The 27,808-nt window shown below is 42.4% G+C and overlaps 1 protein-coding gene across 4 annotated transcripts in view; it reads left to right on the top strand.

The window, feature by feature from the left end:
- The window catches only part of TIAM2 (TIAM Rac1 associated GEF 2), a 393,945-nt gene that overhangs the window by 340,570 nt on the left and 25,567 nt on the right, over window positions 1–27,808 (top strand). For all 4 annotated transcript variants that reach the window (XM_075862681.1, XM_075862682.1, XM_075862683.1 and 1 more), the window contains 7 exons: window positions 19,719–19,898; window positions 20,718–20,786; window positions 21,218–21,343; window positions 22,861–22,969; window positions 23,152–23,331; window positions 24,397–24,515; window positions 24,604–24,712. In XM_075862681.1, coding sequence (XP_075718796.1) covers window positions 19,719–19,898; window positions 20,718–20,786; window positions 21,218–21,343; window positions 22,861–22,969; window positions 23,152–23,331; window positions 24,397–24,515; window positions 24,604–24,712 — 892 coding nt within the window. The remainder of the gene's footprint in view (window positions 1–19,718; window positions 19,899–20,717; window positions 20,787–21,217; window positions 21,344–22,860; window positions 22,970–23,151; window positions 23,332–24,396; window positions 24,516–24,603; window positions 24,713–27,808) is intronic.

Genomic DNA, 27,808 nt, shown 5'->3' with positions numbered 1-27,808 from the left:
TTTTACTAAATAAAACCATTTTATGGAAAAAAATGGTTTTATTTTTTTACTGTACTTTTTATTAATAATCTTTATTTCACTTTGATGACTGATTTTATTAGTCCCACTAGGGGACTTTACTGTGCGATATTCCGATCGCTGCTATAATGCTCTGGTATACTTCGTATACCAGAGCATTATTGCCTGTCAGTGTAAATCTGACAGGCAATCTGTTAGGACGTGCCTCCGGCGCGTCCTAACAGGCATATGTCCAGGGCAGACCTGGGGGCTTTTATCAGTCCCCCGGCTACCATGACACCCCATCGGAGACCCGCGATTGCATTCGCGGGCCGCCGATGGGTGACAGAGGGAGCGCACTCCCTCTGTAAACAAAGTTAAATGCCGCGGTCGCTATTGACGGCGGCATTTAACGGGTTAAACGGCCGCGATCGAAGTAAACTTCGATCGCGGGCGTTGGAGCAGGAGCTCAGCTGTCATCAGACTGCAGAGCCCCGGCTCCTGCCTGCACGGGAGACCCGTGCAGGACTTAGACTAGGCTGACGTGAAAAGGCGTCAGCCTAGCCTAAAGCCCAGTAGTGGATCACGTTAAAAGGCGTATTAGTGGTCACTAAGGGGTTAAGGATGGAATGACTGTTACCTCAATAGATACGTTTTAAATGTTAAGCATGACTGCAGAATGGAGATGCTTCTTTGTTAAAAGCATGAAATGTATTTACATTAAAGTAATCCCAGACAAGAAATGGAGCCTACGGTGGTGGGGCAAGCTTTATTGATGCTAAAAGCAAAGGAACTAAGTAAAGGACTTTGAAATACAATGTCTAGCACGTATCATATACAAGGGGATGTCGGAAAGTAAGAATTAGAACCGTACCATATCAGGAGGAAAAACAAGTTAAGCCTATCAGAAAGGGAGTACATAATGGCATTACAGATTAATGTAAACAAGTATAAGTCGTTCAAGACCTACGGTGTGTATAGATCAATAATAGTGGCCAACCAACTGTCCCCTAAGTGGGAGAGGGGGATGAATTCCGTATGTCAGGGAGTTGATGTGGCAACTATGATGCAGCAGGAGGTACTATGCCTCCAATCCTTAGTGGGGAAGAAAAAGAAGCAGCAGAAGACGTGTCTATTGGCACCATAACCAGAAGCAACACAAATAACATAGTACATGTACTCATAGTGTGATGGAAAGGGCAGGAACCAAGTAAAGTTTGATTTTAAGTAACCTCTTCAGATAGCCGAGGACGACTTCTCAATAGTGATTTGGAGGGATCTCCTTGTGAATCTATTGTCAAGGACAGTGCAGCTTGCAGAGACCATCTAGGGAGAAAAACCTTCCCCACTTAAGAGTTGTGGAGAAACCGTTGCCAATCCATTGGGGACTGTAGAATGACTTGAATACCATCCTTTATTGCCAGAAGGGAAAAAAGAAATCGCCACTTGTATGTGATGGCACAAGAGCAGAGTCTATCCATAAGAGGCTTTAGAGCTGCACGTTGGGCTAGAGTCCATCTAGACCGGTCGAGGAGTATTTGAAGGTAATCTCCCTGGCATTCCAGGGGTTCTTGATTACATAGATGCTTAAGCAAGGTGGACCGATTATCTTTCGTTATGTAAAATTTGCAAATCGCATCTGGTGGTGTAGAAGGGTTGGCATCCCTATATTGCCTCAAGCAATAGGCCTATAGAGTGCAGGCTGATCTTATTGACGGCCCAAGGTTGTAAAGAATAGAGGATAAAACGGTGACCAGGTCCTGATCTGGTACATGTAATGGAATCAGCAGTTGAGCAATTCCCCAGAGTGCAAGTTATTGAATTGCTCTGTAAGCGATTCCACAAAGGCAGATGGAGACTGCCTGGATAAAGCATGCAGGTAATACGCTACCTCAAGTCCGTCACTACTCTGATCAGTAGAGTCTAAGGCTGGGTTCACACGACCAATTTTCAGACGTAAAAGGCGTATTATGCCTCGTTTTACGTCTGAAAATAGGGCTACAATACGTCGGCAAACATCTGCCCATTCATTTGAATGGGTTTGCCGACGTACTGTGCAGACAACCTGTCATTTACGCATCGTCGTTTGACAGCTGTCAAACGCTGACGCGTAAAAATACAGCCTCGTCAAAAGAAGTGCAGGACACTTTTTTCAGACGTAATTTGAGCAGTTCTTCATTGAACTCAATGAAGCACAGCTCAAAATTTACGGCTGTCAGAGAAGCCTCACAAAATGCGAGGAGGAGCATTTACGTCTGAAACGAGGCAGCTGTTTTCTCCTGAAAACAGTCTGTCTTTTCAGACGTAAATGCTTGCTATCGTGTGCACATACCCTTAGGCTACTCTATATTCTTCACCAGAGCCCACCACAAGGCAGGTTGGATTTGGCTGCATAGAACCCTGGTTGCATTAACAGAATATAGTGTGGACAGGAGATGCAATGCAGGCAATACCAAAACAGAAACCAGCCAGACCGTGGGTAAACAGCAAACGGAGTACACAACCAGGAGAGACTGTAAGTCCAAATCAGAAAGCAGAAGAATACCAGGATTTGCAGTGGTCAAAACCAGCCGAGAGCAGAATGTCCAAATCAGTGAGCAAAAGGGTTAATCTAAAGACCAATCCTATGTCCAGTTGCAATAATCCAAATAGTCAGTTGATACAAGGAGTAGCTAGGAGCTTGATCAGATACTTGCATACCCAAAGAAATTCACAAGCAACAATGAAAGAACTGACCAGACTTAAAGAGGCTCTGTCACCAGATTTTCAAACCCCTATCTCGTATTGCAGCAGATTGGCGCTGCAATGTAGATAACCGTAACATTTATTTTTTTCAAAAACGAGCATTTTTGGCCAAGTTATGACCATTTTTATATTTATGCAAATGAGCCTTTCTTAAGTACAACTGGGCGTGTTTAAAGTTATGTCCAAGTGGGCGTGTATTGTGTGTGTACATCTGGGCGTTTTTACTTGTTTTACTAGCTGGGCGTTGTGAATAGAAGTGTATGATGCTGACGAATCAGCATCATCCACTTCTCTTCGTTAACACCCAGCTTCTGGCAGTGCACAGACACAGCGTGTTCGAGAGATCACGCTGTGACGTCACTTCCTGCCCCAGGTCCTGCATCGTGTCGGACGAGCGAGGACACATCGGCACCAGGCGACAGAGGCTACAGTTGATTCTGCAGCAGCATCAGCGTTTGCAGGTGTCGATGTAGCCTCTGTCGCCTGGTGCCGATGTGTCCTCACTCGTCCGACACGATGCAGGACCTGGGGCAGGAAGTGACGTCACAGCGTGATCTCTCGAGAACACGCTGTGTCTGTGCACTGCCAGAAGCTGGGTGTTAACGAAGAGAAGTGGATGATGCTGATTCGTCAGCATCATACACTTCTATTCACAACGCCCAGCTAGTAAAACAAGTAAAAACGCCCAGATGTACACACACAATACACGCCCACTTGGACATAACTTTAAACACGCCCAGTTGTACTTAAGAAAGGCTCATTTGCATAAATATAAAAATGGTCATAACTTGGCCAAAAATGCTAGTTTTTGAAAAAAATAAATGTTACGGTTATCTACATTGCAGCGCCGATCTGCTGCAATACGAGATAGGGGTTTGAAAATCTGGTGACAGAGCCTCTTTAAATACTCCACCCTAAAATCTGATCGGAAGAAGAGATTGGCTCTGCATCTTAAACCAGAGCCACCCAGAAGCTAGGCTAATAGTCATGACAATCTTAAAGAGAAGGTAGTTTCCTAACAGTACTAAGTCCGCCAGGCCTCTTAACTTTGCTTAGGAGGGTTTTATTGTCCATATTGTCTATCGGGCATCTTCGTTTGTAGCAAGTGAGTTGGTTGCCATGTATTAGGTCCTGAGCGGAGATTGGAGGAATCTCATACCACTTTGCACTCCTCAATCTATCTACACGTTCAATTGTAAGGCTCAGGTCAGTTTTAACATCTAACTTCATCACGTTGTGCCAATTCAAGACGAGATGCAACTCTCTCAAGGTCTGCATGAAACAGAAGATAGTCGCCGACCAATCTGTCTTCCTCAACTGTAATGACTTGAGGTGGGGCAGTGGAGCTAGCTGTGGAGGGTACAGAGGGGGAATAAGTCAGACAGCCCATGCCCTAGTCTCTGGAAAGGGAGAACTTGGATGGCCTGCGGGTTAAGCAGGTTCCCCTCAGTCGGCCGCTATGGATTCCAGGTGTTTAGTAAAGCTGCTGTGGACTCATCTTCGTATTGAGGGAGAGCAGGCCTTTGTATACTGTGCCAAGGAGCTGGCCATGACTCCGGATGAGATGAGAGGTTGTAAGTCAGAGACGCTCCATCGCACTGGGCCCTTAGTACAAGTTGTAGCTCCAGAAAATCCTTTCACGCACTTGGGGTAGGGGATACCAATGTCTGAGGTTCACCAAAAAACAGGTCCATAGTGCCAGGGGGTCTGGTTCTGCCCCCCCCCCCTCTTTCTTATGACTAAAAGAAACCGCATAAATGTGCAATTTAAAGCGCACAAAATACAGAGCTAATGTAAAGTACATCTGTTCTCCTTGCCACCAGGTTCCCAAAACTGCTTGTTTTTAGCTGTAAAGCTCTTATTTGACTTAACAACCATCAGTAACTCATTTTTCCATCTGTATGAATATTGTTTGTGTTGTAAGATATAACTGTGAACATATTTTATGGTTTGCCTAAAGCTATTAAAGTCATTGTCCAGCTTCCTTTTAATAAGACAAATTAAACTGCCTTCCTTCTGGACGCACCCATAGTTTTGCCAACGCTTTAACAGTGTGCTTTGTCATAGATATTTTGCTATTCATTTTAGGACAGAAGTGGTAAAACTATATAGTTTGACCCACATAATGACATTTGCCCTCATTATATGTTAGTATGGTTCCTAATGTTATATTCATAGATTTCAGTTCCATAATAACCCATAGCCATCCAATGCTCAAACTGAATCACTGTGATTGTCTGTATACAAATGTAAAAGTGCTTCTACCAAGTATTATATATAGGATGTATGCAGCTGTACAACGTGGTGTGAGAGAGAGATATAAATATCTATTTCCCGTTAATTGTCACTTAAAGAGGCTCTGTCACCAGATTTTGCAACCCCTATCTGCTATTGCAGCAGATAGGCGCTGCAATGTAGATTACAGTAACGTTTTTATTTTTAAAAAAACGAGCATTTTTGGCCAAGTTATGACCATTTTTGTAGTTATGCAAATGAGGCTTGCAAAAGTCCAAGTGGGCGTGTTTAAAAGTAAAAGTCCAAGTGGGCGTGTATTATGTGCGTACATCGGGGCGTTTTTAATACTTTTACTAGCTGGGCGCTCGGACGAGAAGTATCATCCACCTCATTTCAGAACGCCCAGCTTCTGACAGTGCAGATTTGTGACGTCACTCACAGGTCCTGCATCGTGTCGGCCACATCGGCACCAGAGGCTACAGTTGATTCTGCAGCAGCATCAGCGTTTGCAGGTAAGTCGATCTTACCTGCAAACGCTGATGCTGCTGCAGAATCAACTGTAGCCTCTGGTGCCGATGTGGCCGACACGATGCAGGACCTGTGAGTGACGACACAGATCTGCACTGTCAGAAGCTGGGCGTTCTGAAGAGGAGTGGATGATACTTCTCTTCAGAGCGCCCAGCTAGTAAAAGTATTAAAAACGCCCCGATGTACGCACCTAATACACGCCCACTTGGACTTTTACTTTTACACACACCCACTTGGACTTTTGCAAGCCTCATTTGCATAACTACAAAAATGGTCATAACTTGGCCAAAAAAGCTCGTTTTTTAAAAATAAAAACGTTACTGTAATCTACATTGCAGCGCCTATCTGCTGCAATAGCAGATAGGGGTTGCAAAATCTGGTGACAGAGCCTCTTTAAGTATTGTTGGGTAAAGGCACAATTTCGATTTTTAGCCTTTACAGCCACACAAGCTGGGATTTTTTTTTATAGCTCTGTACATTTTTTGCTTCCAAAGTGTAAGCAAACGCCTCCGTAGCTATTTCAGAGACCAGAAGAATCTTCCCCAATTTATGTATGCATACATGATTGCATATACATGACTTAATTGCTAGAACATTAAAAATGATGACAAACAGGATGTCCACAAACCACTTCAGGTTAACATATGGTCAACATCAAGCAAGTAATCCCAAATAATCCCGGTTTAGTTAGTTCTCACAACAGGATGATTGTGCAGGGCCACTTCCTTACATGCTCTGTTCAAGCCTAATCTGGATTAGCTCTGTTGTACAGTAAATAAGATATTTTCTATCTAATGTGAGGAGACATCAAAAGCATATTGCGGACATACTTTCTGGAGACAAAATGGAGGAAAAAATCCTTTCTTTACAACTGGCTATTTTAGCAATGAAGTTTGCCTTGAAGACCACTCTCAAAGATCTTACCTCATGCCTGAGCTGTTCAGATGATTCAGATTTATGTTTTCCGGTACGGTAGGAGTTCTGAATTTGTTGTAGTTTGAATAGGACGTTATGCTGTGTAACATCATGTTGTCATTTTAAATACATTTTCAGGTCTATATTACAAAATACAGAGATGCGATTTACAATGTACAAACCCAATTGAGAAAATTGGATGACTTAATATCTTTTGCACGTCTATGTGCATGCTTTGCTATGATGTTTTTGATGTATAATACCCCCCCCCCCCCAACATTCCATGTAGTACCGTATAATTGAGTTGACCCTGTTCTACTCTGTATCGTGAATCCACTTTCTATAGAGGCATTTGTAGGAACACTTCCTAGAAGTGATTCAAGAGGAATGATACACAGGTTTAGCCTTTATAAATACGGATCCTCTATAAAGAACCTATAGAAATCTGTGAGCCCAATACCGTACCTTTTTATATGCCTCTGACAAATTAGTTGTTTTTTTTCTCATTGATTTATAAAAAAATTGTGGCACATTCCATCGCATGACATATTACAGACATAGTCTCCCACAGAATACATTGCCGTACAGAGGCGCCATAAGGCAACACACGGAATGGCTCCATAATTCAAAATTGTAGTCTCCAAGTGCCACAGAACAGGATTATTGCACACAACTTTACCATGGTTTGGTTTTTACTGTGTTTTTTTACATATTGTAGTGGTATGCACCCTTAGCATTTTTTATGCAGTTTTTTTTATTATCTTAAATGGAGCCTAAAGGGAGGAGAATTAAAATTCTTGGGGGGGATCCACTCTCAGGCAAAAAAAATCCTTCATGTAAAAACTGCATGATAATGCAAAGTGTCAACTGGACCTTAGGTTTGATTAACACCATTTTTTTTGCCATTTTACGCATTTGTACAAAATGACGGTAAATTAAAATAGGAGTGTAAAAACGTACGTTACATTTTAAATATACACTGGCATTTTTACATGCAGTTTAAAACGTCAGAGACAAAGCCTGTATGAAGGAAGCCATTGACTGAAGCTTCACTTTAATTATTACATTAACCCCTTCCCGACATCCGCCGTATATATATACGGCGCACGCCGGGTGGGGGAATATGGAGCGGGCTCACGGGCTGAGTCCGCTCCATAGAGCGAGTGTGTCGGCTGTGTGTTACAGCCGACACTTCCGGGTTACGAGCGGGATCGCGCTTTAGCACGATCCCGCTTGTTTAACCCGTTAAATGCCGCGTTCAATAGAGATCGCGGCATTTAAATTACTAAAAACAGGGGTGCGACCCCCTGTAACGTCTCAAAGGCCCCCCCCCTCCCCCCGCGGCGAGATCGGGGGGAGCCGTTGGTTCACACGGCTGCCTGGGGGTCTGACTAAGTCCCCCAGGTCCGCCATCTTGGTACTCCTATGAAGCTCTGCCCCCGGCAGGGCTTCATAGTAGACTGTCAGAATCACGATATACTGCAATACATTAGTATTGCAGTATATCGTGCAAGAGATCTAACGATCGCTGGTTGAAGTCCCCTAGGGGGACTAATAAAAAAATGTAAAAATGAGTTAAATAAAGTTGTTTTTTTTGTGTAAAAAAAAAATAAATATTAAAAGTTCAAAAAACCCCCCTTTTCCCATTTCCCCCCTAGAGCATAGTAAAAAATTAAATAAACATAATTGGTATCGCTGCGTCCGTAAAAGTCTGAACTATCACAATATATCATTATTTAACCCGCCCGGTGAACGCCGTAAAAAAAAATAATTGTAAACGCCAGAATCTCTATTTTTTGTTCACCTAATCTCCCACAAAAAAATGAAATAAAAAGTGATCAAACCGTCACATTCACACCAAAATGGTATTATTAAAAACTACAGCTTATCCCGCAAAAAATAAGCCCTTATACCACTTAATCGACGGAAAAATAAAGACGTTACGGCTCTCGGAATTTGGCGAAACAAAATAAATTTTCTTTTTTACACTTAGGTTTTTACTTGTAAAAGTAGTAAAATATAGAAAAACCTACACATATTTGGTATCGGCGTAATCGTATTGACCCATAGAATAAAATGAATATGTTGTTTTAATTGTACAGTAAATTTTGTAAAAATGGTGCGCAAAAAACCATGGCGGAATCGCTGTTTTTTTCATTTTCTACCCCACAATTTTTTTTCCCGTTTCCTAGTACATTATACGGCAAAATAAATGGTGCTACAAAAAACTACAACTTGTCCCGCAAAAATCAAGCCCTCATAGTACTATATCGACGGAAAAATAAAGGTGTTATGGCCTTTGGAAGGTGGGGAGGAAAAAACGAAAATGAAAATCTGAAAAAGGGCTGCAGCGTGAAAGGGTTAAGGAACCTAATTTACTAACCTGATGCTTTTATCGGACTTGCTCTCTTTAGGCTGGAATCACACTTGCAGTTTGAGATGAACACAGGAGGAGATGCAAAAAGAAGGAAAAGTATAAAAGGAAGACTGATATGTCTCACTCTTTTTGTATCAACTCATGTATTTGGCAAAAAAAACAACTATAAAAACAGCATATACGTGATTCTAGCCTTACAAGGGTAAAGAATTCTGACTTCAGATTTTTTTTATCAGAATACACAATTTATGGCAGCCTGTATTAACCAGTTAGTGACCGCCAATACTCCTTTTCACGGCGCTGCATCGGAATAAATAAACGTTAAATCTCCCTGCTCTCATCTACCTCCGGAGCTCCCCTTCTCACCCCACCGACACCCTGAGTAAGATCGCAGGGTGTCAATGGTTTCTATGGCAGCCGGGGGGCCTAATAAAGGCCCCCAGCTCTGCCACTAGTTATGCCTTCTAGGCCATGCCAGAGGCATGGCCTAGCAGATGCCTATCTGTTTTACACAGACAGGCACCAATACACTGCAATACAGAAGTATTGCAGTGCATTATAAAAGCCATCGGAAGATCGCATAGTGAAATTCCCTAGTGGGGCTAGTCTAAAAAAAAAAAACTTTATTTAAGTTAATAAATATAAATAAATTACAAAGTGCTTTATTAAAAAAAGTTACACATTTGGTATCGCCACGTCCGTAATGACCCCAACTATAAAGATATTACATTATTTAACCCGCACGGTGAACGCCGTAAAAAATAAAAAACAATGCAATACTGCTTTAAAAAATGTGATCAAAAAGTCACATCTACTCCAAAATGGTATCAATAAAAACTACGAGTCCCGCAAAAAAAAAAAGCCCTCCTACAACTTCATCGGCGGAAAAATAAAAAAGTTATGGCTCTTGAAATATGGAGACACAAAACCAAATAATTTTGATTTTGAAAAAAGTGTTTTTTAGGCCTCATTTACACGAACGTATTATACGCGCGTGCGACGCGCGTGCTTTGCACGCATGTCGTACGCACCTATATTAGTCAATGGGGCAGTTTAGACGATGCGTGAATTGCGCTCAGCGCGTGTGCGCAGAAAAAAACTCACGACATGTTCTATAATCGTGCGTTTTTCGCGCACTCACGCACCCATTGAAGTCAATGGGTGCGTGAAAACCACGCATGCCGCACGGAAGCACTTCCGTGCGAACTGCGTGATTCGCGCAAGAGCTGTCAAACTCCTGAATGTAAACAGAAAAGCACCACGTGCTTTTCTGTTTACAAACATCCAAACGGAGTGTCAAATTCGAGATGAGCGCACCGAACTTCACCGGGTTCGGCCAAACTCGTTTTGACCGAAACCGGTAAAAAATGTTCGGGTACGCGACGTCAGGAGACAGTCACTGTCCACGGTGCTGAAAGCGTTAAACTGGTTCAGCACCATGGACAGTGACTTCCGCTCCGAAAATCCATGAACCTGTAAAAAAAAAAAGACGTTCTGACTTACCGATAACTCCGGTCCGACCTCCCGGGATGACAGTTAAGTCCAAGTGACAGCTGCAGCCAATCACAGGCCAAGCACAGGCTGCAGCCAATCACAGGCTGCAGCGGTCTCATGGACTGCGGCGTCATCCTGGGAGGTGGGGCCGGATGACAAGAGAGGGACGCGTCACCAAGGCAACGGCCGGGAGCCCGGACTGGGGGAAGCAGGAAGTTCTTGGTAAGTATGAAAGTCTTTTTTTATTCACAGGTTGGTGTATATTGTGTTCGGCATTCACTGTCGAGGGTGCTGAAAGAGTTACTGCCGATCAGTTAACTCTTTCAGCACCTTGGACAGTGACGGACGTCGACTAGCCTCATCTCTATGATGGCGGCTGCGCGAAAATCACGCAGCCGCGCATCATACACGGATGACACACGGAGCTGCCAAGTGCCTTTTGCGCGCGCAAAACGCAGCGTTTTTTGCGCGCGCAAAACGCACACGCTCGTGTAAATGAGGCCTTACTGTGTAAAAGTAGTAAAACATACAAAATCTATATAAAGTTGGTATTGTTGCAATCGTAACAACCCGCTGAATAAAATGGTGTTGTTTATACCACAAGATAAACGTTGTAAATTTAGGATGCAAAAAAGTGTGGCGAAATTGCTGGGTTTTTTTTCTATTCCCCCCCCCCCCCCAAAAAAAAGTTAGTTAAAGTTAATCAATAAATTCTATGTACCCCAAAATGGTGCTATTAAAAAATACAAATTTGTCCCGAAAAAACAAGACCTTTATACAGCTATGTCGACGCAAAAGTAAAAAAGTTATAGCTCTTTGAATGACACGATGGAAAAACGTAAAAAATAGCTTGGTCATTAAGGCCTAAAATAGGCTGGTCACTAAGGAGTTAAATGTTCACAGTCTGTCGCAATGTGCTGCCAACTGAAGCTCTATTTTGTTGATGCAGGGAGGGCAGCTAGTGAGATTTTAAATGCACTGGGCTGCCTCGCATACTGTGTATAGATTGATAATCGGGAAACTAGAGCATTATAAAGGGCTTATGTATTAATGCTTGCTGATGTTGGTTATATTTAAGTATAAAAACACCGAAAAAGGCCATACTTACAAATGGACACAGCCAGGTCAGAAAGGCTGATGGAGTGAGCAGGTGCTTTAAATAATAATAGCCACTCCCACTAGTCTTGAGGGGAGTGGTATGTGGTGCATGGGATGTGTAGTAAGAAATAATAAATGAATAGTGTGTGTGCAAGTGTAATACTATAAGTGAAATATAGGGGGCAGTAATGAGTGAAGTGCCCCCTATATTTCACTTATAGTATTACACTTGCACACACACTATTCATTTATTATTTCTTACTACACATCCCATGCACCACACACACCACTCCCCTCAAGACTAGTGGGAGTGGCTATTATTATTTAAAGCACCTGCTCACTCCATCAGCCTTTCTGACCTGGCTGTGTCCATTTGTAAGTATGGCCTTTTTCGGTGTTTTTGTATATGTCCCCTTGTTTTTATATTTAAGTATATAATCACTTTTAGTAGAAGTATTGCAACAGTTGCATTAGTTATTGACAGTAAAAATAAATTTTTCTTCTCTGAAGCTTAATAAAAATTGCCATAAAATAAGTCTGGTAATTTGTCTAAGGAAATTTCATTAGTTTTGATCAAGTGGTTATTGCTACCACTATTAAACGGAAATAAAAAAGCATGCAATTTTGTGAAGCATCCTATCTAATTGTTTAGCATTAAAACCACTGACAGGTGAAGTAAAAAACAATTGTGCGGTGGGATATATTGGGCAGCAAGTAAATAGTCAGGTTTTCAAGCCAGGTTTCCACGTAGCGTAAACGCTGAGCGATTTCGATAACAAATTCTGTGGGGAAATTCCGCAGAATTTACAGTGGCAGCAAAGTGTATGAGATTTAGAACGTCTCATGCCCACGCTGCGGAAAAAAACGCAGCGAAACCTTTCATAAATTGACGTGGGGATTTTAAATCCGCATCATGGCAATTTATGCAGTCTTCATTGCTTTTCTGTTGTGGGATTTCCCCATGGACTTCAATATAGATATAAAACCGCAACAAGTAGTCAAGTGTTTTGCGACTTATGCGGTGGAATCGCAGCGATTCCGCCGCAAGAATCGCAAGTCGGGAAAATTTTTTACTTTTACCCAGAACACTCTTCTCCTTCAACCAACCTTGCCTCCAGGGATGACCTTTCATCCCATGTGACTGCTGCAGCCAATCACAGGCTGCAGCAGTCACATAGGATGAAACTTCATCCCCGGAGGCCGGGTTTCAGAATGTCAGAGGAACGTGTTGCAATGGTTTTCTGTCATGTCTTCCCCTCGGGATGATGTTGCCATCCTATACAGTTGAGCAAAGCTTTTTATGCGCATGGAGGTTGTGACAAAGTTTACTCGTAGTCTGCCTGCAGTGCTTGCTTTCATGGCCCCCCAGTTGACTCTACCATTCCTGAGGTTCCACTATCTAAATAGACAATTTATTTTTCTCAGACCCTAGGGGACATTTGCAGACTACCCCAGTCCATGGTTCAGTGTTTGGAGTGTTTGCCCTTCCAGATTGCAACTGACCTCAGGGCCCTCCTTCCTTTCCTTTGAATTATATTCTTCCTATTTCTCGCAGTAGATCCCATAATAGGTACAGGCTTGCCTTGGACAAGTCTCTTTCCTTGTCTAGCCCTGGTTGCAGTCTTCAATGATTATTTTGCCTCCAGTGTACACCTTGCATGTAAGTGATGACCCCATCTTTCCTTCTTAGAAGAAAACAACTCTTAGGGTATGTGCACACATAAACTGCATTTACGTCTGAAATTATGGAGCTGTTTTCAGGAGAAAACTTCTCCGTAATTGCTCGTCCTCGCATTTTGCGAGGTGTCATTGACGGCCGTAATTTAGAGCTGTTCTTCATTGAATTAAATGAAAAACGGCTCAAATTACGTCCAAAGAAGTGTCCTGCAGTTCTTTGACGAGGCAGTCATTTTACGCGTCGTCGTTTGACAGCTGTCAAACGACGACGCGTAAATTACAGGTCGTCGGCAGAGTACGTCGGCAAACCCATTCAAATGAATGGGCAGATGTTTGCTGACGTATTGGAGCCATATTTTCAGGCGTAAATCGAGGCATATTACGCCTCGTTTATGCCTGAAAATAGGTCATGTGAACCCAGCCTTACAAGCAATGTTTTCCAAACCATAGCGAATTTGACAAATTATTAAACAAGGAGTGGGAACAGCTGCATCACGGCATCCTATAAGGAGCAAAGCAGCAGGATTTAACTGAACTCTCTTCTTAGGTTATCCATGCTTCCAAGTTTCTTTTTGAGGCAGTCCGTTTCAATGCCTGCGCTTCTGTTAATTCTCTTACCATCTGGTGCTTGGTTAGGCTGAGATCTTAGATGGCGGATCGAAAATTAAAGAAGGCCCTGACTGGCCTTCCCTTCAAGAGTAGCAGACTATTTGGCAAACGTCTGGGTGAGATTATTTCTGAGGCTACAAGCGGTGAGAGCTCTTTTACCTGAGAACCACCCTCTCCATATACGACTTTCTCTAGTTGCACAGTTTTCGCTCCTTTCTCAAGGTCCCCTCGCAGAGATAATTTTCTTTCAGACTAGACAGGAGGGGGAACCAGACCAATGACTCCAGATGGCCATTTTTAAAGCCTAGACAGGATAGGCAGCCACGGCCCAGGCCCCAGAGTCCCCTTTTAACAAGACACCTTTAGCATGAAAACGGCTCTCCTCTCACGGCAGATAACCGTAGTGGCGGGACGATGACTACTTTCCTTTTTAGTAGACATGGATCTCTCGTGTGGACGACACCTGGGTTCAAGATGTGTGTCTACAGCATACAAGATAGCTTTAAAAAAAAATAAATTACACTTTCTCCTGGAAGATTCACCCCTCCTCGCAGAGACATATGCGACCTCCTCGTAGAGCTTTTGCTTTTTTCCCTGGCTGTTTGTTCTCTTCTCCTGCAGAAAGTTATTGTCCCAGTTCCTCAGCTGGAACAATTTCAAGGGTTCTACTCTGAACTTGAGGCTGTGGAACCGCTTTGTTCAGGTTCCAGATTTGCATTAAATTCTTAATTGAACACTCGCTTTTAAAACAATTTATGCTAATCTAATAGGTTACCTGTTATATCAATTTTGTAATTTACTTACTGGTAAACTTTAGTTGTTATCCATTAAAATTGTGTGAAGTTACTGCCACTAGGTATTTTCTGTAATCTGCTGTCCACCCGCTGTTGTCAAGCAAAGTCTTTCCCTAGTTACAGATGGACTGCAGAAAGTGGCGGGTGTCTCTCTTCACTGCCTGCTTTATAGAAGTCTCTGGAAGGGGGGGCAGGAGCAGAGAGACACCCACTGCAAAATTCTTAGCTATACTTCTCATTACTGCTGTATGTATGTATGTATGTATGATATATTTAATGGTGTGTGTTTATAGAAGACCTGATAGCCCCACTACCTCAGAGAAAGCTGAGATTTAGGGAAAGAGCCGATTGAGAGTAACCCTGCTAAAAAAAATAATCCAGAATACAAGTCATATAATGACAAGAAATAATGTTATTCCTCATGTACAGACCTATTGCAGCTGATTCTGAAAAGTTAGGTACACTAACAATCACTGGAACAAGGAGAACTCCTCTCTGCTACCCACATTTGCAATGCATACTTCCATATCCCCATTGCAAGGAGCCACCAACGTTTTCTTCATTTCGCGGTGGCTTCTCTACGTTTCTGTCACGTTGGGTATGTGGACCCACTGGGCCGTACCGCCTTGATGGTATGGCAGCTGGCCAACAGGACACAGGTCAGTCTATAGTTCGTATAGTGTACTTGTGGTAGCTCAGACAGTAGCAAGACAGGCTCGGCAGGGACTAGGCAGCAGGCAGGCGCTAGGCGTGGAACACAGCACAGCTCAACTTCAGCGCAACACTGCACTTGACCAGGATAGCGTGGGATACAGGTTACAGGAACGGGAAACACTGGGAACTGGAAAACACTTAGGAGACTATTTGCATAGATATACTAGGATAACGACGACAAGGCTCAGGCAAGGTAGGAAGGGGCAGAACCCTTCTTATAGTCCAGGGTGCTCTGGGAGCAATCCGCTCACACCAGTGTGCGCTCCAAGGCTGACTGAGCTCACGAGCGCACCCTGGTGGTCACTGTGGAACAGGACGGCCCCGCATGTGCAGACATCTCTGGAGGGAAGGGCATTGACCGGATGGAAGGAGTTCGTGGTCAGCAACCACAGACATTACAGTTTCCAATTTGTTGCTCTCCCTTTTGTCGTCTTCACCAAGGTCCCTGGTGACACATGGCGCTTCTCAGAACCAGAGGAGTCTGTCATCCCTTACCTGGATGTCCTCTTGGTGAAGGCACCCTCCAGAGAGGACGATCTTCACAGTCTACAGTTTTCTGTGGACATTTTAAGAAGATTTGGATGGATCATCAACAAGGAAAAATCCTCATTGGTACCAACTCATAGTATGGCGATTTTGGGAATGACACCCAACACTAGGACTGCAAGGGTCTTTCTTCCAGTGGACAAGGTAGCCTACATTCCAACACGAGGTGGCTCTCCTTCGCCAGGACACTTCTTTATTCATTTTTTTCATGCGAGTGCTGGGGAGAACGGTGTTGACATTCGAGGTTGTTCCATATGCCCAATTCCACTCCAGGTCCCTCCAGAGGGCAATCCTATCACGCTGTCAAAATTCTCAGAAATTGCTGGACAAATTTGATAATCCTTCCTTCTAGAGTCTGTCAACTCAACAGGTGGAGTTGAGTCCTCCCACAATTCAGTAACTAGTTTGCAGAAAGCAATGTCCTTACAGATCAACCTGTTGGAATTGAGGGCAATCCTACAAGCCCTCTATCACTGGACTCTTCGTTCAAGTCGGCCAGTCAGAAACAAGAATAACTCCATGGTGGTTGCTTATCGGAACCATCAGGGCGGCACCAGTTGTCGGATGATTGTGTTGGAATCCTCCCTGATTCCACTGTGGGTGGAGCAATATATTCCACCTCTGTCAGCGGTCCACATACCAGGGGTGGACAATTGGGCCACAGATTCGCAGCCAAGACTAGATTCAGGAGAGTGGTCTTTTAACCCAAAGTTTTCTCGATCACTCTTCCAGCGGTGGGGCTACCCGGATGTGGTTCTCTTTGAGTCTCGTCCCAGCAAGGTTCAGACCTATGTGGCCAGGCTACGTGATCCCAAGGCCATCTAATTAGATGGACTGGTCATCCCTGTATCACCCCCCCCCCCACCTTCACTCTTGCCCAGACTGCCCAAGAGGTAGGGCGGGGTGTTCTTGCATATCTGGAGACTCAGATTGGTCTTGCTGATCCTGGTACGCAAATCTAATCTACCTTCTCACGGATGCGCCATGGCGTCTTACGCTTCTTCCCGACCTCATTTCCCAAGATCTGCTATTCCACCCCACTTTACCTCAGATGCATTTAACTGCGTGGCTGTTGTAGTTGAGGTTCTGAGGGCCATGGAGCTCTCTGACCGCTAGTGTGTACCACAGTATATGGAAAATGTTTTGTTTTTTTCTGCTGGTATGAACGCACTAATTTCCATCCTATGAAATGTTCCACACCTAGAATCCTGGACTCTCTGCAATCTGGCCTTGAACTGGGACTTTGCCTATCTTCCCAGAGTGGTCAAATTTCTGCTCTGTTCATTCTTTTTCAGAGAACTTTGACTTTTTGTTCGCAGGTGAAGACTTTTTTTTTTTTTTCAGGGGTTGGCTCATGCAGTCCCTCCTTTCAGACATTCAATTGCGACTTAGGATCTTAATTTTGTTCTTGAAACTTTTTCAGGTGACTCCTTTTGAACTTGAGACATTTTGCCTTCCCTGAAAATTGACATAGCTGTACTTCTTCTATTTTTTTTTTTTTAATCACCCTGTAGGGCTTTAGGATGCCCCATGGTGCGTCACCCAATGATTAATGAGTGAACCAATTTTTTCTTATTTACTGTAAAATCTATTTCTTAAGACAAAACAGATAAAAACAAGGGGACATATACAAAAACACGAAAAAGGCCATACTTCCAAATGGACACAGCCAGGTCAGAAACGCTGATGAAGGAGAGTGAGCAGGTGCTTTAAATAATAATAGCCAGTCCCACTAATCTTGAGGGAAGTGGTGTGTGTGGTGCATGGGATGTGTAGTAAGAAATAATAAATGAATAGTGTGTGTGCAAGTGTAATACTATAAGTGAAAAATAGGGGGCAGTAATGAGTGAAGTGCCTCAATAGAAATAAATGGATAATGGGGTGCAAGTGTGTGAAACATGGAGGGATAGTGTGTACGTCATGAGGCACAACGTGTATAGCCAGGTAGAAGCCTATTTGTGACGCCTTGATAGTTCATAGAGCGGGCTACCCTGCTTGCCATGCCAAAAAACAACACACCATGCTCTCCCAGCATCAAAGACCCGGCTGTGTCCAAGAGAAGCGAATATACGTAATAATGAAAAATACCTGGGGTATTAGTGATCATTTTGGCCAAAAGGACGCAAGCTCGCAATCCACGACAAGGATCCCCAGACTTGCGAGTCCCCAACTCCTTAACTGGAACTGAATGTTCCTGATGCACAGACAAAACAGATAAAAACAAGGGGACATATACAAAAACACCGAAAAAGGCCATACTTACTGGCTATACACGTTGTGCCTCATGACGTACACACTATCCCTCCATGTTTCACACACTTGCACCCCATTATCCATTTATTTCTATTGAAGCACTTCACTCATTACTGCCCCCTATTTTTCACTTATAGTATTACACTTGCACACACACTATTCATTTATTATTTCTTACTACACATCCCATGCACCACACACACCACTCCCCTCAAGATTAGTGGGAGTGGCTATTATTATTTAAAGCACCTGCTCACTCTCCTTCATCAGCGTTTCTGACCTGGCTGTGTCCATTTGTAAGTATGGCCTTTTCTTTCAAATCTATTTCTTGTTGAATCCCTTGGGGAACACAGATTCAGTCCCCCCCCCCTTTTTTTATTTTTATTTTTGTTCTAAGCATGGGACATGTAGATCTGCTTGGTTTTCTCCTGGAATATGGACATGTTTGTGTTCTTTTTTTCCTACTGCTTTTGTACAAACTAAATTAGTCAGTGCCTATCTGGGCAGAGCCAAACTTTCCTACCTATTGGCACCTCCTAGTGCCAGGAGCATATAACCATCGTGCTGTGTCCCCCAATTGATTCCATAATTGAATAACCATAGTATATAATGAACTATATACCTTTTTATTAACTGCTGTGTTTTGCTTTTTTTTTTGTTATCAAAAATGGCTTTATCCGTTGTCAAATTACAAGCATACAGTATACTGCTACCAGTGCAAGCTGGATCACTGCACACTAAATCACACACACGTTTAAATAGCACAAAATACAGAAAAGCCACAGATCCTTAACTATACATAATACTCTGCACTACATAAGCGTTCAAATAAAGCATTACGTATCAATCCACAAAACAGACAAGTGATAAGGGATGGGGAGGGAAAAGAGGGGAATCGCAGGCCCAAAGCTTTATTGAAAGACAGACAAACCAAGGAGGGGGAGGGGTACCTCAATCCACTTCTTTAACGACATCCAGACTGTCCGTGATCAAAGATCAAATAGTCTCCGAGCAGGCTGCGGAGCAGCCTGGAAGGACATGCTCTCCCAGTTCAGTTAGGGGTTTCCTGACAAGCCACAAAAACGATATACTAAGAGTTGGCCAAGTAACGCCAAATTAGGTACCTCTACAATATGCTCACACCTTTTTAAAGGGTTATTCCCATCTTATAAATTGATGGCATATCGTTAGGATATGCCATCACTTTATGATCAGTGGCGGGTCGACCACTGAGACCCCCGCCTATTCTGAGAATCAAGGGGCTGTAACACTGATTTAGCACTACTCTCCCTTCCAAGTTTTCCCTGCATAGTGGCGCTCCCGGTTACCCGGTTGTGCATGGAACTGTAGCTGTCCCCATTCACTCAATTGGGCCTTACATTGACAAAGTCCTCTATAGCTGCAGAAGAAAATGTCTCCATGCATATTCATTAGTGTGGATTTATATGAATAAAACTGGCACTATTGGATGCCATGCAATGTGGTATAATGTTGGCCATTGTACTATTGTTGTTTTTTGTTTGTTTTTAAATACTGTTCTAAAAATGTTGATGCGATAAACTATAGCTGCAATGGCTCTAAAACCATCCTGATCTCGTCTCAATCCATACATCTGTATGTAACAGGGAGCTCTCTCCCTAATTTTCCCCACTTTAGAATTCTTCCCTTGATACCATGCCTTTATTCCTTATCACAAATTTTAAAATCATTGCGATTTTTTTTCTTTTTTTCACTAGAGTGCTGATCAGATCTCAGCATTGTGTCGAAGCATGCAGGAAGTTAACCAGGAGATGGTGGACGGGCAAAATGACTGCCCAGACCCTCCAAGGAGACCACTAGCTCGACACTTATCAGATGCAGATAGACTTCGAAAGGTTATACAGGAACTAGTTGATACTGAAAAATCCTATGTTAAGGTAAAGACTATGATCAGTGTACATACTTCAAATTATAGTTTTCTTGTTTTTCTACATGCTGTGATATTTATTTTTTCATGCTGCTTAAAGAGAGCAACATTATTCTGCAGCACTGTACAGAGATTGTCAGCACTCACATCCGTCCCTGTCCCCAATGGGGCTCACAATCTCATTTTCCTTATTTCGGTCACACACTGTATAGGGGCAATTCTGTACGAAGCCAAGTAACCTATCCATGTGGGATGAAATCTAAGTATTCAGAGGAACCCTGTGCATACATGGGGAGAACATACAAACTCCTGTTGCTTTATACCAGAAATAATGTTTTATGCTTGTTTTGCCTTTATATTTAGTTTTTATCTTATTTACTAACTGATAAATGCAAAACTTCAATGTCTTTGGATGATTTGGAGTTAATGGGAATATAACATTTCTTGTCTCTAATGTTCTGAGACAGCGTAAAATACTTCATAAAAAAGTTCACTTGATATAACCTTGAAGGAATGAACAGTATGTGTGTTCCCTCGTGAATGTATAAAATATGTGACATTTGCTTTGTTTCTGATTTCCATTGGCAGAGCAATAGTGAAAAATGTCAAATGTTAAAAACCTTAGACGTGTTTCTAGCAGTTAATAGGAGGCATCATTCAGTGCTTAGTGAGTAAATCGATGATTAAAATCAGCCAACATGAATAGTTTCCATGTATTTACGGTAATGATGGGTTATGGATGCCAGGCAATTATATATGCTTCTATTTTACTTTATTTTCTGTGCATTTTTGTAAAATCTTAATATTAGTTGTAATCCCTTTTATACAGGATTTAAGTTGTCTTTTCGAATTGTACTTGGAACCGTTGCAAAATGAAACCTTTCTTACCCAGGATGAGGTAATTCAGATATCGCCATTGAAGTTCACCGTTATATTGACACAATGGAATGTTTCATATGCTGTGTACACTTTGCTCCCACATATAGTTTTAACCAGTACTAGAAATACAGTGAATCTAGTTAATAAGTAATAGTTTTAATCCATTATTTTCAAGTCTTCACATTGGGCACATTTTACTGATCTATTATGCTATTACCTCTTTATAATACCACATGCAAAATATCTTCTGCATATGGATTCATTAGGAACATGTCCGGTCTCATGAATATTAGATTGTGTTTAACTAACTGAGGCTGGGTTACATTTCCAAAAGTGCACACCCCTATTGTGTTTAGATAGAAATGTACACAAGTAAAAAAGATGGATCATGTCACTTAAAATCCTATCTGTTTGTGTAATTGTTAAACTTTATTTTGTGCTGCTTTTTAGATGGATTCTTTATTTGGCAGTCTGCCTGAAATGCTTGATTTTCAAAAGATATTCCTGCAAACCTTGGAAGATGGCATTTCAAGTTCTACTGACTTCAACATACTTGAGACACCGTCGCAGTTTCGAGTAAGTCTTTAATTGCTAGTCATTATTGTTACAAACAGAATAATGTGCGTAACAGTCATACTGTAATGTACCTGCTCTGTGGTTCCAGTTTACTGTTTGCTGGATTACTCATTGCTATTAGGAATGTTGATAAATTGACAAAGTTATTTTAATATGTCCGTAAATAAACATTGAGCTTGCATGCTTCCAAGGATTATTTCTTTGTGTCCTCATTCATGATGTGTTCATACACAGACTGGTAAGGCAATGGACAGGTACTGGTAATGCGTAGTGGAGAGGTGAGTAGCAGGTTCTCGTAACATGTTTATACATTCTATACATATATATTTCTGTGTCCAGCAATAGAAAACTTCAGCTAAGGGCACCATCCTGTCCCCAATGGCACTCCCCAATTGTCACAATGTCTTAATGTTTGGATATGCAGGGTTCCTGGGTATGGGATGTCCTGTGGTGTTTATGATATGTTACGTTTAATAATGTAATTCAATTAACTCCTTAACGCATTATCACGTAACTGTACGTGATAGGGGTTAAGGGGAAGTATGGAGCGTGCTCACAGGCTGAGCGCGCTCCATACACAGCGGGTGACGGCTGTGTTATACAGCCGACACCTCACTGCAACAGGGCTTCAAAGTAGACTGACAAAATCACAATATACTGCAATACATTAGTATTACAGTATATCATGCAAGCGATCCAACGATTGCTGCTTCAAAAAAAGTAAAAAAAACTTTAAATAAGGTGTTTTTTTTTTTATGTTCCAAAAAAAAAAACATTTCACATTTTTTTCACTAAATCAATGTTAAAAAACAAGAAAAGTTAACATAACTGGTATCGTAAAAGTCCGAACTATCACAATATAGCGTTATTTAACCTGCTCGGTGAATGCCATAAAAACAAATCTATATAAAACACGCAAATTGCTCTTTTTTGGTCATCTTACCTCTCAAAAAAAATGGAGTAAAAAGTGATCGAAAAGCCGCATGTACCCCAAAATGGTATTGGTGAAAACTACAGCTCACCCTGAAAAATATAAGCCCTCAAACTGCTAAATTGATGGAAAAATGAAAAAGTTATGGCTCTCAGAATATGGCAACACAAAAGATTTTTTTATTTAGCAAATCGTTTTTTTTTTAAAAAGTAGTAAAACACAAAACCTATCAATTTGGTATCACCGTAATTGTATCAACCTTTAGAATAAGGTGAATATGTTGTTTTTACCGCCTGATGGATGCCGTAAAAACCAAACTGCCCAAAATATGGCGTAATCGCTGTTTTTGCCCATTTCATCCCACAAATAATAATTTATTTTTTTTAGCTTCTCAGTACAATAAATGGTGCCAGGAAAAACTACAACTTGTCCCGCAAAAAACAAGCCCTCATATGACTATATCGATAGAAAAATATAAAAATTATAGCTTTTGGAACGTGGGGAGGAAAAAAAACAAAAGTGAAAATCACAAAAATTGTTGAGGAGGGAAGAGGTTAAAGTGTGATTTTTTTATTTTTTCTTACAGAAATTGCTGTTTTCTCTGGGAGGATCTTTTCTTTATTATGCAGATCACTTCAAACTTTACAGTGGATTTTGTGCAAACCATATAAAAGTGCAAAAAGTTCTAGAAAGAGGTACGTACGTCTGCTTCTATTGTGCATGTATTTTAATTTGTGAATCTTTTACTAGCCTCACTGTAGTCTAACTACAAATGGTTATAAAGTGTGTACAGTGGTGGATACTAGGGTCAGTCATATTTGTTAGAAGCCATATATGTAACTCTTTATACCATAAGTCCTTCCTATTCTCTCTGCAGCTAGAACAGACCCAGCTTTTAAGGATTTTTTGGATGCCAGAAACCCTACAAAGCAGCATTCCTCCACCTTGGAGTCATATCTAATTAAACCAGTGCAGAGAGTTCTGAAATACCCGCTGTTATTGAAAGAACTGGTATCTTTGACAGACCATGAAAGTGAAGAGCATTATCACCTGGCAGGTATATTTATTTATGTACCGCAAAAGAAGTGTACCACACAAAATAAGTCCATGGGTGAAATATGCCACCGTATGGCATACATCACAGGCATCCGTTTAAAGGATACGTCATGGGCTTTTTAATAGCCTTCCATGACGTATCCGTTAAACAGAAACGTTCTAGTCTATGGGTGATTAATCTGTTAAAAGAATGCCTAATAGTGGCATTTGTCACCTATAGACTATAATGGTATATGTTTTAATGAATATATCATGATCCCAGTTCACAACGTAATTTGTTTAACGAACACCATTAAAGTCTATAGTGCCGCTTTTAGGCATTTAACCTATACGTCACAAGATTTTTCTCAGCGTATACTTGAAACATAGGCAAAAAACAGGGCTTAATCTGTGTAATAATAATAATTTTAATGTTTATTTTTTTGTGGCCAAGGCACATGTTATGTCACGGGAACTGTTCGATTTGAATGGTCTCTGTCTCCTGATAATTGACCAAGTTATGAATATTTTCAAATTATTTCTAAATAACCGACCGGGCATAGAAAAGTGTATGACGCTGACCAATCCGCGTCATACACTTCTCTTCATTCCAGCCCAGCTTGATAAACAGCACAGCGTGATCTCGCGAGATCACGCTGTGACGGGACTTCATCTTGCTGTCCTTCACTGAAGTGACGGAAGACTGAACAGACATCACTTCCAGCCGTGCCAGGACGTTTATCCGAATCTGCAGCAGCTGGAGGTGATGTCCGTTCAGTCTCCTGTCGTTCCAGTGAAGAACCTGCAGGATGAAGTGACATCACAATGAGATCACGCTATGCTGTGAATCAAGCTGGATGACAGATACCACTGTTGGGCATCCATCACAGGATCTGTTTAATGTATATGTCAGGAGCATTTACATAATCTGGTAATACAATAAATTATTTTCTTGGGAACAATTACAAATAATAATTTTGAATTATTCCAACCACAATGTTTTATTTGCTTGCACATATAGAACAACTTATTTTGTCTCTATACTTGGTAGACTGTGATATAAATATTGCATTTTGTATTTTTACAGAAGCACTAAAGGCTATGGAGAAAGTGGCTAGTCATATCAACGAAATGCAGAAAATCTATGAAGACTATGGAACAGTGTTTGATCAGCTAGTAGCGGAGCAGAGTGGGACAGAGAAAGAGGTAACGCAGAATTGTATACTTCTCCACTTGTACAATGATATATAAAGAGTTCACATTATAAATGGTGTTTATTATTTTATAATCACAGGTCACAGAGCTCTCTATGGGGGAACTGTTGGTATATTCTACAGTTACCTGGCTTAATATATTTCCATCTCTTGGCAAAACAAGAAAAGAGCTTGAACTGACAGTGTTTGGTAAGTATTTTATTCACAGGAAGTTGTCCCTCTCATTCAAGTGTGTATGTATGTATGTATGTATGTATGTGTGTATATATATATATATATATATATATATATATATATATATATACACACGTGTGTGATATCTTATTGAAAAGAGCTTTCAAATGAGCTCCCACTCGACCCCCCCCCCCCTGTCCCCGTTAAGATTTTGATGGGCCCCACCACACCCAAAGGGGTGGGGGGTGTTTTTTTTTGGGCGTTAACAGGTAGATTTTATGACTCCATTAAATCCCACCAAATTTGAACCCTCTACCTCGAGCCGTTCAAAAGTTATGAGGGTGTTCTGGATCCTTTGGTGGGCGCTGTGTATATGTGTGTGTGTATGTATGTATGTGTGTGTGTATATGTGTATATATATATAAAAAAAATGTGTGTGTAGATATATATATTTATATAATGCATATGTGTGCATGTATATGTTACTGCTACATGGGATATTCACTTAAAAAAAGCATATGTATTCCATAAAAAATGTCAAAATTCCTTAAACTTGGTAGACCTAGAGCCCACTGGCGTAGCTATAGGGGTCGCAGCGGTCGCAATTGCGACCGGGCCCCGAAGCCAGGGGGGCCCACGGCCCCCCGCACCACATCAATAAAAAGTTACTATAGTAACTCGGGCCGCGGGCCCCTGTTACTATAGTAACAGACTTTACCTTACCTTCCTGGTTCCCGATCGCAGCGGAGGTCCTGACGTCAAGCGCTGTGCGCAGCGCATGACATCACAGCGCTGTGCGCCGCGCACAGCATCGAGACGACAACTCCCGCCGCGGCCGAAGAGGAAGGTAAGGTTAGCCCTGACTGGCGGGGTCCGACTCCCGGGACCCGCCAATCAGCTGTTTTGAAGGGGCCGCAGCACTCGTACGAGAGCTGCTCCCCTTCATTCCGGTCACACTGTGAATCCGTGTCGGCGATTCACAGTGTGGGCGAGTAGTGAAATGAAGGGGAAGCAGCTCTCGTACGAGTGCTGCGGCCCCTTCAAAACAGCTGATTTGCGTGTCCCGAGAGACACATCAGCTATTGATGGCCTATCCTGAGGATAGGCCATCAATGTTTAGGGACTTTACAACCCCTAAGGGTATGTGCACACACACTAATTACGTCCGTAATTGACGGACGTATTTCGGCCGCAAGTAGTGGACCGAACTCAGTGCAGGGAGCCGGGCTCCTAGCATCATACGATGCTAGGAGTCCCTGCCTCGCTGCAGGACAACTGTCACGTACTGAAAACATGATTACAGTACAGTATTATCAGGAGGGGAAAGGCCAAAAACAGTGGCCCTTCCCACCCTGGTAATGCTAGGCTGCTGCTGCTTTATTCTATCTGGCTGGTTATGAAAAATGGGGGGGACCCCACGTCATTTAAAAAAAAAATTTATACAAAATAATTGGAAAGAACGATGTGGGGTCCCCCCCAATTTTCATTACCAGCCAGATACAACACAGCAGCAGCAGGCAGCATTACCAGGGTGGGAAGGGCCACTGTTTTTGGCCTTCCCCAGCCTAATACTGCCAGCCTGCGGCCACCCCGGTGCCTGCCCGTCACTACAGATGGTCGGGTACTGGTTCGTACCCGGCTTTTCCCAGTACCCCTGGTGGCGGTGGGTACTGGGGTAATAATGGGGGTTAGTGTAGCCTCTGCACCGGCTAACATTAAGCCTCGCCTTAGTAATGGAGGTTGTCAATCAGCCGGCGGCCATTACTAAGGCGGTGATAATAAAGTTTAAAAAGATACAAGCACATAGAAAAAATATTTTATTGAAATAAAAAAACACAACCCTCATTAACCATTTTATTGAGAATAAAAAAAACGCCGTCATTGAAGTCCTCGAATCCGAAGTCCAACAACCGAACCTGTAAAAAAACACAAACACACAAAAATAATCAGTAACACATAAAGAAGCAAAATTATTATTCTTACCTTTCCTGGGTCCAGCGCTGGAGACGCATTGTCAGCGAGCTGGGCCCTGTATCTAATCCGATCATGTGTGATACTGTCTGCTGAGCTGTGTATCTAATCCAATCATGTGTGATACTGTCTGCTGGGCCCTGTATCTAATCGTATCTTGTGTGATACTGTCTGCTGAGCCCTATATCTAATCCGATCATGTGTGATACTGTCTGCTGAGCCACTGTATCTAATCCGATCATGTGTGATACTGCCTTCTGAGCCACTGTATCTAATCCTATCATGTGTGGTACTGTCTGCCGAGCCACTGTATCTAATCCTATCATGTGTGATACTGTCTGCTTAGCCACTGTATCTAATCCTATCCATAGTTTATAGGGTCGTAGTGCTATAGATATGCTATGCTGTCTCCTATACACACTTTTTTTTGGGCGGACACATATGTATTGGGGCTATTTCCCCTGACATTTTAAGCCCTGAGGATATGTTCACACGGCAGCGTCTGTTACGGCTGAAATTACGGTGCTGTTTTCAGGAGAAAACAGCACCGTAATTTCAGCCCTAATGGCATGTGCAGGCGTCTTTCGCTGCGTCCATTACGGACGTAATTGGAGCTGTTTTTCTATGGAGTCCATGGAAAACTGCTCCATTTACGTCTGAAGAAGTGACAGGCACTTCTTTGACGCGGGCTTCTTTTTTAGGCGCCGCCTTTTGACAGCGGTGCTTAAAAAAAAATGAACGTCGGCACAGAACATCATAAGACCCATTCAAATGAATGGGCAGATGTTTGGCAACGCTTTTGAGCCGCATTTTCGGACGTAATTCAATGCTAAAATGCCCGAATTACGTCCGTAAATAGGGTGTGTGAACCCAGCCTTAGTGACGCCCCCGGCTGCTAGTGCTGCATTGTTGGATCACTTCGGAGACCCAGCGATGCTGCTGAAAGCTGTGGACCGTCGGCCATGAGAAGTTTGCGGGGGGGGGGGGGCGCCCAGTAAGAAATTTTGCATCGGGGCCCATGAGCCTTTAGCTATGCCCCTGCTAGAGCCAATATTGTGCAGTGAAAAATCTCTTTCAAATTCATATACCCTAATAGGCTATATGGGAAATGGTGGTCTAAACCAGTGAGGCAGCCACCAG

This window comes from Rhinoderma darwinii, chromosome 4, assembly GCF_050947455.1.
Source record: "Rhinoderma darwinii isolate aRhiDar2 chromosome 4, aRhiDar2.hap1, whole genome shotgun sequence".
In the NCBI taxonomy this organism is placed as follows: Eukaryota; Metazoa; Chordata; class Amphibia; order Anura; family Rhinodermatidae; genus Rhinoderma; species Rhinoderma darwinii.
This window is presented reverse-complemented; position numbering and strand designations above follow the sequence as displayed.